Source organism: Brachyistius frenatus, unplaced genomic scaffold, assembly GCF_029030835.1.
Source record: "Brachyistius frenatus isolate BFR_SWC_R1_liver_20210118 unplaced genomic scaffold, ASM2903083v1 Contig_48, whole genome shotgun sequence".
In the NCBI taxonomy this organism is placed as follows: Eukaryota; Metazoa; Chordata; class Actinopteri; family Embiotocidae; genus Brachyistius; species Brachyistius frenatus.
Window position 1 is genome coordinate 473,115 of NW_027210647.1, and position 16,715 is coordinate 489,829.

Here is a 16,715-nt window from a genome sequence, read left to right on the forward strand (position 1 = left end):
TTTGTTTTTTTGTTACTGTTATTTTTTTGTTTTAGATTTAGCAGTTTGGTTTTAGTGTCGTTGCCTACAACAGCTGATCCTGAGTCCGTTCTTGTAAAACTCAAGTGTCGAGTCTTAACAAGGCAACAACACTTCTATAGTCTACTTTTACTTACCTTAAGTATCAGCCTACTTAAAAATTCATGTTTTTCTAAAAAATTTTTTTTTTTCTTGGTAATACATCACATCGTACTTTTACGTTTACTTCTTAAAATTTCAAGAAGATCGCAGCTTTACTGACATTGACAATCGTTTGGGCCATCGCTGTCATGTTTGGACTGAATTGGGCGGACCGCGCGGTCCATCCACATGTTCAGAGAATCTACGAACCCATGACAGGAAGTCGTCACGGCGCGCGTACGTCACTTGCCTCCAAATGCGGAAGAGATCGTCATCGTTAAGGCTGTGAGTTGGAAGGTCTGTGAAATGTGTTAAAACGGGAGCTATTTTGTGAGTAAAACAGCTTGTGCTTCAATAGTGTGAATGAACGAAGCGGTTTCGTTTGACAGTAAGTGTTTCCTGGACGATGTGTGACTGGGTTTGTGCTTTTTCAGTTTAGTTAAAGGCATGTCTCGTGAGCCCGGCTGTCGCTTAACGATGAAATCAATCACTATATGATACGAATTTAAATGTTTCTTAAAATAGCACCTCAATACGACACTCGCGTAGTTTTGCTTGTTATACAAACAGCAACTGGGATTATTTCTTTGTAGGATGCAGTACGGGTTAAAACGCTGTACAGCCACAAACCCTCTGCAAATCTTTTTTTTTTTTTTTTTTTTTTTTTTTGATCACATATTTTCAGATCGTTTGCAGCCTGAAAATGTCGTGGATAAAAGAAGGTGAATTAAACCTGCTTGAAAAGATTTCTGCAAATGTCCTAAAGGTAAGCGCGCGTGTGTTTTATTCCGCGGTAACTAACACTGTCGAGCAGCAGTTTCCTTTATCAGATTTATCTCGTGTCACAGAGCGAAGCATCATTATTTCTTTCAGATAAAAGAAAACTCCCACGTTTACTGCAGTTCAGGAGATATTACCAGAATCCCAGAAGACTCTTCCGACCATCTGCTTGATGACATTTAAAAAGTTATTTATTATTTTTTTTTTGAAGGTGTGCCAATTTCACAATCAGAAAAAAGTTATTGATCCCAGAAGGAAAATGGGTCATGGTGCAGTTGCTCACTTTATGGAATATACATATATATAATATAGTATTATGTTAATATTATTAATATTTATAATTAATTATATATTTAATATTATTATATATATTATAATATTAAATATATGTCTGTAAGCATCTTTTTTTTTTAGGAAAAAATAAAATAAAGAAATATGTAAAATATGTGCATTATACTACAATATATATGTTTTGAACATAAGGCTGAGAAATGGGTACTATATATTATTTTTTTTCAATGCAGGAATAGTATGAATAAGAAAATAATGTAAAAATATATATATATATATATATATATATATAATGTTTGAAATTCTTTTTTTTTTCAGCTATTCTGGTCTGGAACAAAACTATTTGTCTGCATTGATTTATTGTGTTATTTTACATATTTTTTTTTATAAAATAATGTGTCCATATTTATAATGTGAATGAGATGTAACTACCTGAATAAGTAGTTGCAAATTTTAGTTGTTAAAAAAAAAATCTTTCTTTTCATCCAGATGGTTATAAGAGTCTGGAAATACCTCCAGAAGAATATGTTGGATTTTCAAACATCTAATTTAATAACTGACTCGAATTGAATAGAAGTACATTAGAATCACAAACTGGTGCTACTCTGTCAGAAGCAGTCGACACCACTGAAGTGCTGCAACTAAACAATTATTTTCAATGTTGATGCATTTACTGCTGTAAATCTTGATGAATTGATTAATCGGTTTGACTATAATTTGCCAGTAAATAATGCAATATGTTGCCACCATTTCCGAGAGCTCAGATCGACATCTTTTGAATTGCTAAACGGTGCTTGTTTTGTCTGAAAAAAACGGTTCATGAGACAAATATTTAAGATCGCTTTTTCTACAGCTTTCAACTGCACCTCACAGTCTTCATCGGTAGATGGAGGTGTGTTATCAGCCACTGTCATGTGTTCATGAAGACTGTTAATTGCCGTTGAAATGTATGGAAATGACTATATGATACATTTTGAGTTCATTATTTTACCACCATGTCCAAGGTCAAGAATTAAACTATATTCGGTTTATCATCCATTTTTACGTGAGAATCAGGCAATATTAGATAATTCATTGATTCAAATTTTTGTCATTCAACTAAATTTGGACTCCCCTGTTCTGCCCTGCGTCTCCCAGGCAGGACCCATGCCTAAACATGTGGCCTTCATCATGGACGGTAATCGACGATTTGCACGTAAGAAAAACATGGAACGCCAGGAAGGACACATGCAGGGCTTCAACAAGCTGGCAGAAGTGAGTTTGCATGAGGACAGGGGGGAAAAAAACATATGCCGTCAGACCATGAAGAAATTGCTTACGTATGCCTAACCTTTCTGTCTCTTCCACACCAGACGCTACGTTGGTGCAAGCATCTGAACATCTCGGAGGTGACAGTGTACGCCTTCAGCATTGAGAACTTCAAGCGCACTAAAGACGAGGTGGAAGGTCTGATGGAGCTCGCCAGGCAGAAATTTGAGAGGCTGCTGGAGGAACGGTGAGCTCTCTAAAAGATTTAAAATACATTTTGACTATGCTGCAGTTTGTCGGGCAAGTCACATGTCATAAATCACACTGCATGATTCACAGCTTCCTCAAAATACAGTTGAGAGGAATCAAAAGGCGGTTCTCAAGCACGGCTGTGTCGTTAAAGAAAACAAGTGTCTCTTCTCGACCCTCGTCGAGTGACCAATCGTAACGAGACATTTTTCAGACCAGTGTTTTTGTTTTCTCCTCAGCGGTCCTTTGAGTTCACTTGTTGTTGTTTCAATGTCAGTGGGGCTCAAAACAACCACGGAGATCTGCTTCAAATATTGGATCTTTTATTATTTTTTCTTTTTTTCTTGGTGCAGCTGGACACAAAAATACTGACATCCTACTGCATTGGGCATTGAGCGAGATGCACTGTGGACTGGCGGCAGGAAGGCCGAGAGGAAGAAAAGCTTGTTGTTGATATTTTGGTTGATTCTGCCTTTTCATTATGATTGCAAAATTCCAGAATATCTTGTTTAGACCTTTTGGATTTTGCTTCTAATTTTACTGGCAAATGTGGGAGACTTTTAAACCAAGTTCAATTTTGACGCCAACACGAAGGTGTGCAGTAGGTGTGTGTGTAGCACAGTTCTACAAATGAAATTGGGCAAGACATTTTTTTTTTTATTTAGACATTACAAGGTATTTTCCCTGGTTTTCCTCAAGTAGGAAGATTATACAGACGATTAATTTTATACTGTTTGAGAATCTTTCATATGTAGCTTTAAGATAGATAGATAGATAGATAGATAGATAGATAGATAGATAGATAGATAGATAGATAGATAGATAGATAGATTTAAGATAGATAGATAGATAGATAGATAGATAGATAGTTACTTTATTAATCCGACAAGGGGACATTTTTTTTTGCTACAGCAGCATTATAGGTACAGGAAAGCAATAAAACAACAGTAAAATATTAAATATAAAAATACACAGTATATACAATAAATAGAATAATTAAATTAAAACGAACTAACTTTAAGGCAAAACAATCCCTTAATGTTCCCCTTTAGTCTGTAAATGCTTCCCACAAGACGTTGTGCTATCAGACACTAAGTCCACCACTTAGGATATTTGCATGTGAAACCATTTTAAAATATTGTTTTGTGAGAACAGATACAAAGACTGAATGGAGCATAGTTGTTTGAGGAACCTGTCACTCTCTGATTTATTGCTTTTCAATTGCACCTATTTCTGCTGGAAATATGCCATACGCATTGATGTGGTATGTTGGGGCGCAATCTCCACAACCTTGATGCCAATAACATTAAATGCTACGATTCAACGTTTTCAAAATGTGGATCAAGATGTCCGACTACTCTTGTTTATACGCTGTAACTACGAGGCTGCTGCCACCAAGTGGAGGGTTTGTGACACGGGATGGCTTCAGGGAAACTGGGCTCACTGACTTTTCAGTGGAAATTCCTGCTTAGGCACCTTTGTGTGTCTCTGGGTGAGAAATGCAGACGGACACGGTTCAGCAGCCACGGATAGATGAAGCAGTCTGCTTGTTCTCCCTGTTCGTCTTCGCGCGTGTCTTGTGTTCTTTTTTTTGGTTGGTTGGTTGGTTTTTTTTCTGTCTTCTCCTCTTAATGGCGTTCTACTCTGTCCCACAGGGACAATCTGGAGAAGCATGGCGTTTGTATCCGGGTGCTGGGCGACTTGAATATGCTGCCGCTTGACCTTCAGCAGCTTATTGCCAAAGCGGTGGTCACAACTAGTTCACACAATAAGTACGTTTATTAATTCTGCCTCGATGATCCTCACCATTAGTGCCTCAACTATTGTGCTTTATTCTGTTATGAACTTTAAGTGACCACGGTGGGGGGGGGTACGAATTCTTGTTTTGCAGATGTTTTCTCAACGTGTGCTTCGCCTACACGTCGAGATTCGAAATCACCAACGCAGTCAGGGAAATGGCCAGCGGAGTGGAGCAGGGCCTGATCAAAGCAAGGTAGGTAATGGACGAGACAGTCCTGGGTTAATCTTGTTAATATCCGATGTTAAAGAGCTTATCGAAAGACATCTATGGAGAGAAATGCTTTAATAAGCTCTTCTTGATTCTGTGGTGCTCAGCGATGTTTCGGAGGCGTTGCTAGGCGAGTGTCTGTACAGCAATAACTCCCCCAATCCTGATCTGCTCATCCGCACCTCTGGAGAGATTCGCCTCAGTGACTTCCTTCTTTGGCAGGTGAGGAGTGAGAACGATGGCATCAAAAACTGTTTGTTTCGTTTGAGGATGAGAATTATCTCCTTTTCATATCCCCCCCGCTCCCCGACGAGATTTCACTTAAACCTTGAAAAATCACAGTTAGATTGAAGCAATTCATTTAAAAACCTGGTTGAGTACGTGTTGATTTAATACAAAACAGATTTCTGCAGTCCTGGGAGATAGACATGTACTTCACGTTCGGTTGCTCAAGGTGTTTGGCTCCAAAACAAATTTTTGGCCCCAAACTGTCTTCGATACCTGCAGTCTTTACATCAGGGTTTGGGTACAGTCACATTCTTACTTTTATTGGTGATGAAATGATAAGTAAACACTGGGTTTCACAATAAACGGCTGTCTTAAAAACAGATCCACGTCACCTACGACGGACTTGGCTGCCTTTGCTAACGTGACCGGCGGACTTGTGCGTTGTGTTGAAGGACACACCGTGAGCATTTGGAGGGGAATCTCCGTTTAGTCTCGCGACGACACATCAATACAGTATAAGATCGCTGCGTGTCGCCTGCTCCAGACCCTCTGCAAATAAAACAAGCGCAGAAAGACGACGAGGTTAGCTTAATGTGTTTTTTTTGTTGTTTTGTTTTTGTTTTTGTTTTTTTTAGCTGACAACACTCGTTTCACAATAATCACTCTCTGGGCCAAAATGCCGATACCACCGGGTAGAAACAAATCCAAACAGTTAATAATAGGAAAAATACGCCCATGAACAGAAAATAACAATAGAATGCGTTTTGATTCAGAAACATGACAACACCTACTTCTCCCAAAGGGGATTCGATCAAAAAGGGAGGAGGGAGGAGGGTCCCGAAGAATCTATCCAGGGCAGGCCACCACAGAAGAAGAGCGCGCACGGGAGGGGCTTTGAACTTAAACTAACATTGCTTTTTTTTTTTTTTTTTTTTAGGGGAGGTGGCAGAAAGATTTTGCGTAATTACAATGACCCGGTTACACTAAGCAGAGGGAAATTTACTTGTATTTCTGTGTAGCATTAACCAATAATGATTAGATTATAGGCTTTCTCTTGGAAACACAGACTGCTTATTAGCGCATAAGATTTTTCCAAATTGCTGTATGCCAGGAACCACTAAGTATTACCTCCAATTTAGGCCTGCGACCTATGATAGGCACTTATTCACCCAATAAACCATATTATGTAATACTTTGAACTGTTAAAGCATCATTTGGTTTAAACACTTGACAGCTTCTCCTCAAGAGACTTACACTGATGTTCATTCGTCCTCCATCTACAGACTTCCCACTCCTGTCTAGTGTTTCAGTCAGTCCTGTGGCCGGAGTACTCGTTCTGGAACCTGTGTGAAGCCATTCTCCAGTATCAATTAAATCACAAGTCCATCCAGGTACGAATTATATCGACACACAATTCCTTTGTTGTCCCCAATGTGGGAATCTTGTGTTGAAAAGGGTGCAGAGAGAGAGAGAACATCTGAGGAAAAACTGTGGACTTCCAGTGAATTCAGCTGCTCTTCTCTCATTTTTGTGACTTCAGTGTTGCAAGGTAATATCCTGATGGCTGCCTCTGAGGGTCCATGTGGGACCGAAGCGGTGCAACAGAAGTTCAGACAGACGGCACTAAAGCAGCAGTCACAGAGCCCATCTAAAAACGAAGCCATTTAAATGGTCTCCGTCATATCTGTATTAAAACTCAACCATAGTGCTTATTGGTACTGAACCTAATAGGACATATTTTGTGTAGCTATCACACTCACAAAATCGTATGTGACGAGGGGAGGAACATAAAAAAGCATAAGAACATATTCCAAATGCAAGAAAACTCTTTTGGCAAATGAGGAATAACTCTCACATGTACACTCATCAACATAACTGAAAGATACTTTATGGGATATTTGCTGTATCAAAGTGTTTCCTCAAAAACTGACAACTTAGACAAACAACAAACATTTCCAGCCTCATCATGATAAATTATATTTACTGCAGGTTAATGTATTATAACATTATTTTGTCCAACTTCTGCATGTCACAGGTGTACTCATGCTGAACACACTTTTCAGTTTACAACCCCGTTTCCAAAAAAGGTGGGACGCTGTGTAAAATGTAAATAAAAGCAAAATATCATCATTTGTAAATCATGTTCACCCTATTTCGTAAAAAAAAAAAAAAATAGACCAAAGACAACATAGGACACGTTGAAAGAAATTGTATTGTTTTATTAAAAACATATGCTCATTTTGAGTTTGATGCCAGCAACACATTTCAGAAAAGTTGGGGACACGTTGAGCAAAAGAAAAAGCAAAGAAAAACCCGGTGGAACATCTCACAGTAGAAAAGTCCAGGTGCTCAACTGGCTTTCAGTCCAGAACCATTCAAAGCATTTGCATCATGAAATGTATGATAAATGATTAAATGAAAAATACGACAAAGGAGATCTTAACCTTTTGAGAAGCAGAAATCTTATATGAGGCACCAATGGGACCACATTTCACTTTCAAAACTCCAGCCACTGGTCTCCTCAGTTGAAAGAAGAGATGATGCAACGTGCCCCCGGCCCAACGTTTTTGAAAGGCGTTGTTGGCATCAAATTTGAAACGAGCAAATGTGTTTTTTATAAAACAATAACATTTCTCGGTTTCAACGATATGATTGATATGTTGTCTTTGGTCTATTTTCAATTAAATAAATATGGGTTTACATGATTTGCAAATCATTGCATTCTGTTTTTAATTTACATTTTACACACCATCCCAACTTTCCTGAAAATGGAGTTGGGAGTTGATGAAAATCGTAGATTTGATTTTTTTTTTTTTTTTTAATTTTTCTACGTAGTATACATCGTTCAAACTCTTCAATGAGTCACGTTGACACCTGTGCTCTTAGCAAATACAGAGTAAATCCCTCGCACAATAGCTGCTGTTGTCTTCCATCACATCGATTCAATTCAATTCAACTTTATTTACATCGCGCCAAATCACAACACGGGTTATTTCGTGGCACTTAACCGATTGCCGTGTACCAAAATTGTATTTCAGAAAGCCAGAGACCTGCATCGAGAGCATCAGGCCCTGCAGCAGCTGGAGTCGGATCGCACCTGTGTAGCGGAGCACCTGACGCATCACGGGAACGGAAAGCCCGCCGACGCCCTGAGAAGACAAGAGGCGCTGCTGCACTACGCCGCCTGCCGGGAAGAACGCGTTCAGGAATTCCTAGAAGCACTGAAGCACAAGAGAGACTCTTTCTATAAAGACTTATGCAGTGAAGCCGTCTCGGCCTAAGGAGGCTCAGAAGAACCGATCCTCTGCCGGAGTTGGGACGAAACCTCTCTCCGTCCTATTCCCCAAAAAAGGGCTTCTGGGGGAAATGGGAGGAGCAAACAGCGACCGGGAAGGGTTTCATTTCGTCGCTGGTTCGTACAAGACGAGAGGACGATTTTACCCCTATGGGGCTGTAGAGTACTTGTGATATTTATGATTGTAGATTTAAGAAGTCTAATACGTGGAAATGTCTGGTCAAGATGTAGTTAAATAATTGTGTAAATTGTCTTGTCAAATGCATGTGATTGATTGGAGGCTCAAATAGTGTGCGCAAAAGCCACAGATCCTTTGTTTTGGAAATGCTTCCCAAACATAAGTGGAACTGAGTACAGTTTAGTATATTTGTTGAGGTGTGAAGAAAATGTTTTTTTGTCAAGTGTGATTTTGATGACATAACTATATTTTGACCAGCTTTCTTTAACAGAATAAAGTGATTGCTGTACGTTAGATGGAGTGATGTGCAATTCACTCTTTCGTACTCCGCATGTCTTACATCTTCGTCTTAATGTATTGGAATCTGATGCCTTAACTTGTACAGCAGGTTCAGCTGACGTTTTAGCAAAACCAAATTACTGTATTTGGTTTGGATTCATGGTGCCTTTCTACCACCACGCAGCTTTCAGCCGTAACATTTTTATTTCAAGGACTACATACAAAACAAGCAGAGACTTTAACTCCCAAGTTGTTTTTTGTTCATTTGGGAAGAACAGAACACAAAAACGATCCGTCTTGTTACTCAGTTTGCGTAATGAAAAAGAAAAAAATACCAAGCTTAGCATTAAATATGAATAAGTAACTCAAGAAGGGTAAAAAAAAAAATGAAATCAATAGAAATGTATATTTTAAAAGCACAATCCAAGCAAAGAATACTAAGATGAAAATAGTTTTGATTTTACAAAGCTTTAGAAAACCTTGGCGTAGAAATGCACTAAACTGGACCTGCTAACTGGATTGTAATTAACTGCATTTTATATATATATATATATATATTAAAACCCGAGTGAATTACAAACTGTCGATACAGCGCCCCACCGCGGCACAGTTTGGGATTTTTCCAAGTTCCCGCCTGCCTCTTTAACAAATGGGCGGTGCCTCAAACCACGTGACGCATTTGCATCCAATGACAAACGTCGATACACAAAACCGGTTCGAACCGGTTTCGTTCTTATATTTCAGTGTATAAACTACAAAAACATTCGTTTGCATTATACATTCGCCATTTTACGTTGCGACTGGACGGTTGTCGTGTGTCATCCCTCCGGAAAGAAAAAAAAAAAAAAAAAAGCCCCTTCTACGGCTATATTTTTTTTGGTGAGCTTTCTGTTCGTTTCCAGCCGACAACATGGGCAAAGCAAAGGTAAGATTACGAGGTTATTTTTTTATTTTTTTGCAAGTCTGTGCATTAGGTTTCATGTCGGTAACACGAGGTTAACGTTAAGGCTGCGTTTGATATTTTCTGCATCAGAGGAACGTCATCATCCCTAATAAACGTTTTGAGCAATGGCGGCCCGACAGTACAGACATGTCTAAGCATCTCCCGTCGAAAAAAAAATAAATAACAAGCTTATTATTCTCGATAGTCACCACTTAAAATATCCCGCAACGAGTTAGGCACATGTGATAACCGTACATGTTATCTATTTATTTTTTTTATTTTTTTTTTTATACCGTGACGTCTTAATATTTGGCGGGTGCAGCCGTTGACATTGCTGCCGTGCAAATATTTCTGGCACGGTCTCGTCTCTCCTCTCTCTTATGGAGGAGGTCGGGCGATATGTTGACAGGGTAAAAAAAAAAAAAAAACAACAACAACGCAGCAGCAAACTTTCCGTACACGCTTGTGTGAATGTTTTATGTAACTTGTCACGGCAGCGTGAATAACGCGATCTTAAAAGGCGCTAACGTCAACGGTGCGTGGTTATAAAGTAATCCAAAAAAAATAAAAAAAAAAAAAAAAAGATCCGAGCACAACCTGCTAATTTGAGGAAGGAGGTGGGGGGAGGGGTGGTGGAGATTTACCGTTATTTGTTTTTATTGTTTTGAAACGGTAAAAGTCATCTTTTTCCCGGAATGTAAACTCAAAACGTTGTTTTAAACGTTTTGTCAGCCAGTTTGAGTAAATCAATAATACTTTAATATGTCAAATTAATGCAACGTTTCCGTCTACGAAAGCATTTAAAAATGCACGCAGCGATGAGGTTGTTTTTTTTTTTTTTAAATGATATGTGTGAATTGAGTATTTTATTTGTTATTAGTAGAATTGTGAGTGTTGTCTGTTGTACGCGCCAATTTTAATCGTGTCAATGTAAAAAAAAAAAAAAAAAAGGATTTGACGTTTCAAAATGTTCCAATAAGTAATCAGAGGTGCTTATTTTTCTTTCGAGTAAAATCGATACGTAAATTTCGTAGTTGTTTGCCATCAACCTCAGGAGGCTCGCGTTTGGCAGCGTTTATTGTGCAGCTACAGATTAGTAAAGTAGTAATCTTATCAGTTTCCCAACAGCTGTCTGCCTGCGCGCACTGATACAAAACAAAGGAAGCTGTCAGCGCGCCAAGACGGTGTCATGGTGACAGGACAGCCCGAATTTGAATTCAAATATGCGCGGGAAGATCTTTGTCAACTTAAATGAACAGCAGGGCGCCAGTTTAATTTGTCTTTCGATGTTTGTGTCCTCCTTTAGACAAGATCATGTACTGCATTTTGAATGTCATTGCGATATTTTCGTTATTTTGAGTTGTCATTTAATGCTGATGTTCAAACAGTAATTTTGTGTTTTCTCTTTTATTTGTCTTGCAGCCAACTGTCCCCCCTGAGGTATGTCAAAAATAACCCATTTGTTTATATGCTGTATACTCTTATATACTGTATTATTACTATCATATTGCAAAAATATTGTGAAAGTGTGCAACATCAGAAAGTAATTTAAATGTAATTAGTCATGTTTGATATTGATTTATTGATGTTTGGTATTTGTTGTTTAATATTGTTTTGTTATACAAGTCTTGTAACTGAAATATTTATTTTAGTTAGTTCTTGGTGTCATGATTGTCATTTTGACTGGGCAAGCTATCTGACGCCCCCTACAGGCCGTTCACTGTTGTGTTTACTTGAGGCAAAGTAATGCAATCTGTATTTTGACTCCCGATTTTTCTTACTCATGTTTATAGGAAAGGAGAACCTCTCCGCGGCTGGCACTGGTAAGCTTTTTTAAAAACATAATGAATTAATGGGATTCATATTTTTTGTGATATGAGGAAGTAACAAAACTTCGAATGATTCCTTTGAGGTTACAGTAAAAAAAGCAGGGGTGATTAGATCGTAACATGATCAGTGTTACTTGCTTTTATATTTCACGGTTGCATGCTCTCCTGTTTTGTAATCTATTGTCCCATACAATGAATTATCTTCTTGTTTTGCAGAAAACAAGACCTGCACCAGTGGAGACCAAGAAAAAAGCAGCTGCAAAGGTATAAATCCTGACAACCCGTTCAGATCATGACCGAGTAGATCTCTGCGAGCTGTCCGTCACATGTGAAACTAATTCATTTCCTTTATGAAAACTGAGATCCTCGTCACTCTGGGGAAATCCCTTTGGAACACTTGATTTTGTCCAGTAGCATGTGATATTTGTACAACTGGCAGGACACTGCTAACCTGTCATTTATTGTCATGTTGTTTTGTAGAGGGCACCCAAAGCAAAGAAGGCCAAACCAGCTGAGAACGGGAACCCCAAGGCTGAGGTTGGTTTCTGACAGTAGAAATCGTACACAATATACACGCTTGTAGGGAATTTGTGCTGTTTGTCTTGTTATGCTACATCATCCAGTGATGCTACCTGGCCAGTAGATCAGAGTTTGACGAGGCCCTCGTATGATTTCACTGGCCCAGCAGCCGTAAAACGACTTTATTTCCACATTTATTATACGTAATATGAAGAACAGCGACATTCCCCTTAGATGTACTTGTATGTGTTAGAAGAACAACTTATTATGGTAACATTTCCGCAAGTATGGATGGCTTCGATAATAAACTTGTATCAAGGACCGACACATTGCTGAAAAATCTCAGCTTCCCACAAGTTTTATCATTTACTTGTGGTGGTGCGGCAGTGTGTTGCCGTGTATCCACAGACTCGTGTGTGTTTAGGGGCAGACTGTACGATGCTCTTAATATAAGATTTACCTAAAAAATGACACTTGGTGATTTAATCTACCCGGGCAAGCCACCCAAGTAGAGCCTATGTAGGATAAATGCTGGATCTGCAGAAATGTATAATCAATGCATATAACATCGCTGCTGTCTTTTGTTTCTGTCCTCAGGAGCCAAAGGCTGAAGCCACTGAAGCCAAATGAATAACGGTTGATGTGCTCACTCTGTGTACTTGGTGATTGTACAGTTTTAAATAAGTATTTTTTACCAAGTTTTATATTACAAATGTCATTTATAGGTTTGTTTTGGGCTTGCACTTGATGTAACAAAACATTGTTTTCACATTCATATCCATTTTATATCCATTTTAAAATGATTACCGTCCATATCTTGTAGACGTGGCATTTTTAGTTGGTCTAATCCAGTTTTTTATTTTTTATTTTAAACTGCTGAGTAATAGATATTTTGCAACAAGTTGGACTTAGAATCTAATTTTAAACATTATAAGGCAGCTAAGCATATTAAAATTTGCAGGAGAATAGGAATTTTGCCTTTTTATCTCCTTGTATTTTAATATTGAAATAATAGAAATTGCTTACCAAATGTTTTGAAACACTGTATGTCTACATGAGATCTAGTCAGTTAAAATGCCACAGAGAAATACCGTTATTAGGTCAAATGTTTAATACATCCCAAACACATGTATGATGTGAACCTGATCATCTGATGAAAAGTTGTGTTAAGTTATGTTTCTGTTAGGAGAAAAGAAAGCTTTTCTGACTTCAATGGTTGATCTAAATGTTCTTGAAATAAACTTTTAAAATGTCCTTTCGGAGTTACTTTATTCTGACTTGAAAACCTTGTTGAAGTAACATGAAATATTGAAATAATCCTGTAAAAAATGAATGACATCTCAATATGCGATGCAGTTACCTTGAATGCCATCATCACGAACCAAAAACAGGCTCCTCCATTTTGGCAAGACATCCATTTTAGATAGTTACCCTCCCCCCGATGTTGTTGTTTTTGTTTTTTGTTTATGACCGCTGAGGCGAGTGGCTCTAGAAATACTCGGGTTTTATTTTCAACATGCTGATTTTTTTTTTTATTATTATTTTTTTGATGATTCATTTTTGCATACTTGTTATCTTAAGATTGTTTCTTCACTCTCAGATCTGAGATTTTACTTGGGTTAAAGAATCAAGACCACAGTGTAGAAATATTAGAAGTATGTGTCCTGCATCAAAAGTGTTACTAAAGAAAAAGCACAGAAGTATCATTGGCGAAGTGTACTTAAAAATATAAGTAGTTAATGCATACAGTTTATCTAAATGCTTGCTTTGATATACTGCGTATGATATTTAGCCATTTATAGTAAAGGTTAGCTGGTCTTGATGGAACTTATTGATGGTCATATTGTAAATAGTATGTAATATACCTTTTCATAAGGAACTCCAGCAATGCAATAAAGGTAGTGGACTAGAAGCTTTTGTATTTCTGTCTGACATGCAGTGAAGTATAAACTACAGTTAAGTGATTAAATGTACTTTTTGTACTAAAACTGAACACCATTTAAATTCTTTAACCAGGTGGAAGCAAACCTACAGTGTAAAATCCTATAAAGTTTCTTAATCAAAGCATCACCAAGGTAAAACCATACACTTGTATACAATTATATTTTACTGTATATACTATTATAAATGCGTAAAACCCACATATGTCGAAAGTTCAGTAAAAAGTGAAACACGTTTGGAAAAATCGACTTCAGTCTAAACTAACTAATTTATTCTTTTAGTTTATTGTTAGTTAGTTAAATAGACAATGCATCATATTTTATGGTCTTACCTATTTTTATTATTCCTATTCTAATCTATTGTAAAATATGAAGGTTTTTATTATTAAGGGAGAAAAAAAAAACACATGGCTTTGTGTGGAAAAGTGTTTGCCCCCTCCTGTTAAAACACAACTTAACTGTGGTTTATCACACCTGAGTTCAATTTCTCGAGCCACACCCAGGTCTGATTACTGACACACCTGTTCTCAATCAAGAAATCACCTTAAATAGGACCTGCCTGACAAAGTGAAGTCGACCAAAAGATCCTCGAAAGATAGACATCATGCCGAGATCCAAAGAAATTCAGGAACAAATGAGAAAGAAAGTAATTGAGATCTATCAGTCTGGAAAAGGTTATAAAGCCATTTCTAAAGCTTTGGGACTCCAGAGAACCACAGTGAGAGCCATTATCCACAAATGGAGAAAACATGGAACAGTGGTGAACCTTCCCAGGAGCGGCCGGCCGACCAAAATTACCCCAAGAGCGCCGCGACGACTCATCCGAGAGGTCACAAAAGACCCCACAACAACATCCAAAGAAGTGCAGGCCTCACTTGCCTCAGTTAAGGTCAGTGTTCATGACTCCACCATAACAAAGAGACTCGGCAGAAATGGTCCGCATGGCAGAGTTCCAAGACCAAAACCACCGCTGAGCAAAAAGAACATTAAGGCTCGTCTCATTTTTGCCAGAAAACATCTTGATGATCCCCAAGACTTTTGGGAAAATATTCTGCGGACTGACGAGACAAAAGTTGAACTTTTTGGAAAGTGTGTGTCCCGTTACATCTGGCGTAAAAGTAACACCGCATTTCAGAACAAGAACATCATACCAACAGTAAAATACGGTGGTGGTAGTGTGATGGTCTGGGGCTGGTTTGCTGCTTCAGGACCTGGAAGACTTGCTGTGATAAATGGAACCATGAATTCTACCGTCTACCAAAACATCCTGAAGGAGAACGTCCGGCCGTCTGTTCGTGACCTCAAGCTGAAGCCAACTTGGGTTCTGCAGCAGGACAATGATCCAAAACACACCAGCAAGTCCACCTCTGAATGGCTGAAGAACAACAAAATGAAGACTTTGGAGTGGCCTAGTCAAAGTCCTGACCTGAATCCTATTGAGATGCTGCGGCATGACCTTAAAAAAAGGCGGTCGGTGCTGGAAAACCCTCCAATGTGGCTGAATTACAACAACTCTGTAAAGATGAGGGGGCCAACATTCCTCCACAGCTGTAAAAGACTCATTGCAAGTTATCACAAAAGCTTGATTGCAGTTGTTGCTGCTAAGGGTGGCCCAACCAGTTATTAGGTTTAGGGGGCAAACATTTTCACACAGGGCCATGTGGGTTTGGATTTTTTTTTTTCTCTCTTAATAATGAAAACCTTCATTTTAAAAACTGCATTTTGTGTTTACTTGTTATCTTTGACTAATATTTAAATTTGTTTGATGAGCTGAAACATTTGTGACAAACGTGCAAAAAAAAAGAAATCAGGAAGGGGGCAAACACTTTTTCACGCCACTGTACGTCTTTCTTACATCTGTAATGGAATATTTTCCAAATAAATACTTGGGGTGCTTCTTCCCGCCTCTTTAAATCCTCAGTAATGTCTTTGCTCCGTTGCACCGGTAGGGGGCGGTGCCACATCACCACAGGGTGACGAGACAGGCTTCTTCGCTCCAGTTGGGGTCTCCCTCTCCTGAAACATCTCCAGCTCCTGAAACTAGGTCAAATATGACGCGTCATATCAGTGTTTGCAAACATTTCTGAGGATGTGGCTCAGTTTTATAGTTTATCGATGTGTTTAACGTCTTGTGAGCTTCGTTGAAAATTAAACTGCGACAGTAATGTTCAAGTATGCGCAAAATGGACCTTTTGACCCAAATTAAACATGCAATTAAGTAGAAGGCAGCTACAGGTCAGTGTAATTTAATTTTCTTGTCCCAAATTACTTGTTTATATGACATTGATTATATGTAGAGTCATTTTCACGTTATTTATTTGATTTGAAAAAAAAATATTCCACTTGATAAAATTTCTACTTTAATAACACTAGATGTTGCCAAAAATAAAATCTCTGTCGCTGTTATGGTACTTCAATCTTCTTCAGCCGACGTACTTTTTTTCCCACGTTGTCATGGAAATGTAGATTTTCACAAGTCCATAAATGGTCCAGGGAAAGATGGAGAGTTGAACATTTCTATATTTCTCAGACAACTGGGAAAACTCAATCCACTGAGGAAGGTTGTGTGATACAGTCAATTTGATAGGATTATTTTTTTACTACTCTTATTTTGTGTTTAGAGAAAATAAGAAACCTGCACTTGATGATGATTCCCTTTGTCATCTCTGTAATATTTCCCATCAGGATTGTTACTGTGTCTGAAATATTTAGTATCCTAATCAAACAGCGTGCACATTAAAGCACAAGGACAGGAGATGTAATAGAAAT

At 38.3% G+C, this 16,715-nt stretch overlaps 1 protein-coding gene and 1 long non-coding RNA gene across 5 annotated transcripts; both read left to right on the top strand.

Moving 5' to 3' along the window:
* The first annotated feature begins 427 nt into the window (after nt 1–427).
* On the top strand, nt 428–9,261 carry dhdds (dehydrodolichyl diphosphate synthase). 4 transcript variants are annotated; one of them, XM_069703763.1, is made up of 9 exons: nt 428–547; nt 845–925; nt 2,368–2,484; nt 2,583–2,725; nt 4,383–4,499; nt 4,619–4,720; nt 4,843–4,957; nt 6,247–6,354; nt 8,002–9,261. In XM_069703763.1, exons 2-9 carry the CDS (start codon nt 863–865, stop codon nt 8,242–8,244), a joined length of 1,008 nt encoding a protein of 335 aa, XP_069559864.1. In that variant the 5' UTR covers nt 428–547; nt 845–862; the 3' UTR covers nt 8,245–9,261. The 4 variants fall into 4 exon arrangements, with proteins under 4 accessions (XP_069559864.1, XP_069559865.1, XP_069559867.1 ...); XM_069703764.1 differs by having other exon boundaries at nt 428–456; XM_069703765.1 differs by having other exon boundaries at nt 471–489.
* A 159-nt stretch (nt 9,262–9,420) lies between these two features.
* Nucleotides 9,421–13,260, top strand: LOC138623956 (uncharacterized). Its single transcript, XR_011311118.1, has 6 exons — nt 9,421–9,640; nt 11,081–11,098; nt 11,452–11,481; nt 11,704–11,751; nt 11,968–12,024; nt 12,604–13,260. It is a non-coding gene; the product is annotated as an uncharacterized lncRNA (long non-coding RNA).
* Nucleotides 13,261–16,715: the final 3,455 nt, after the last annotated feature.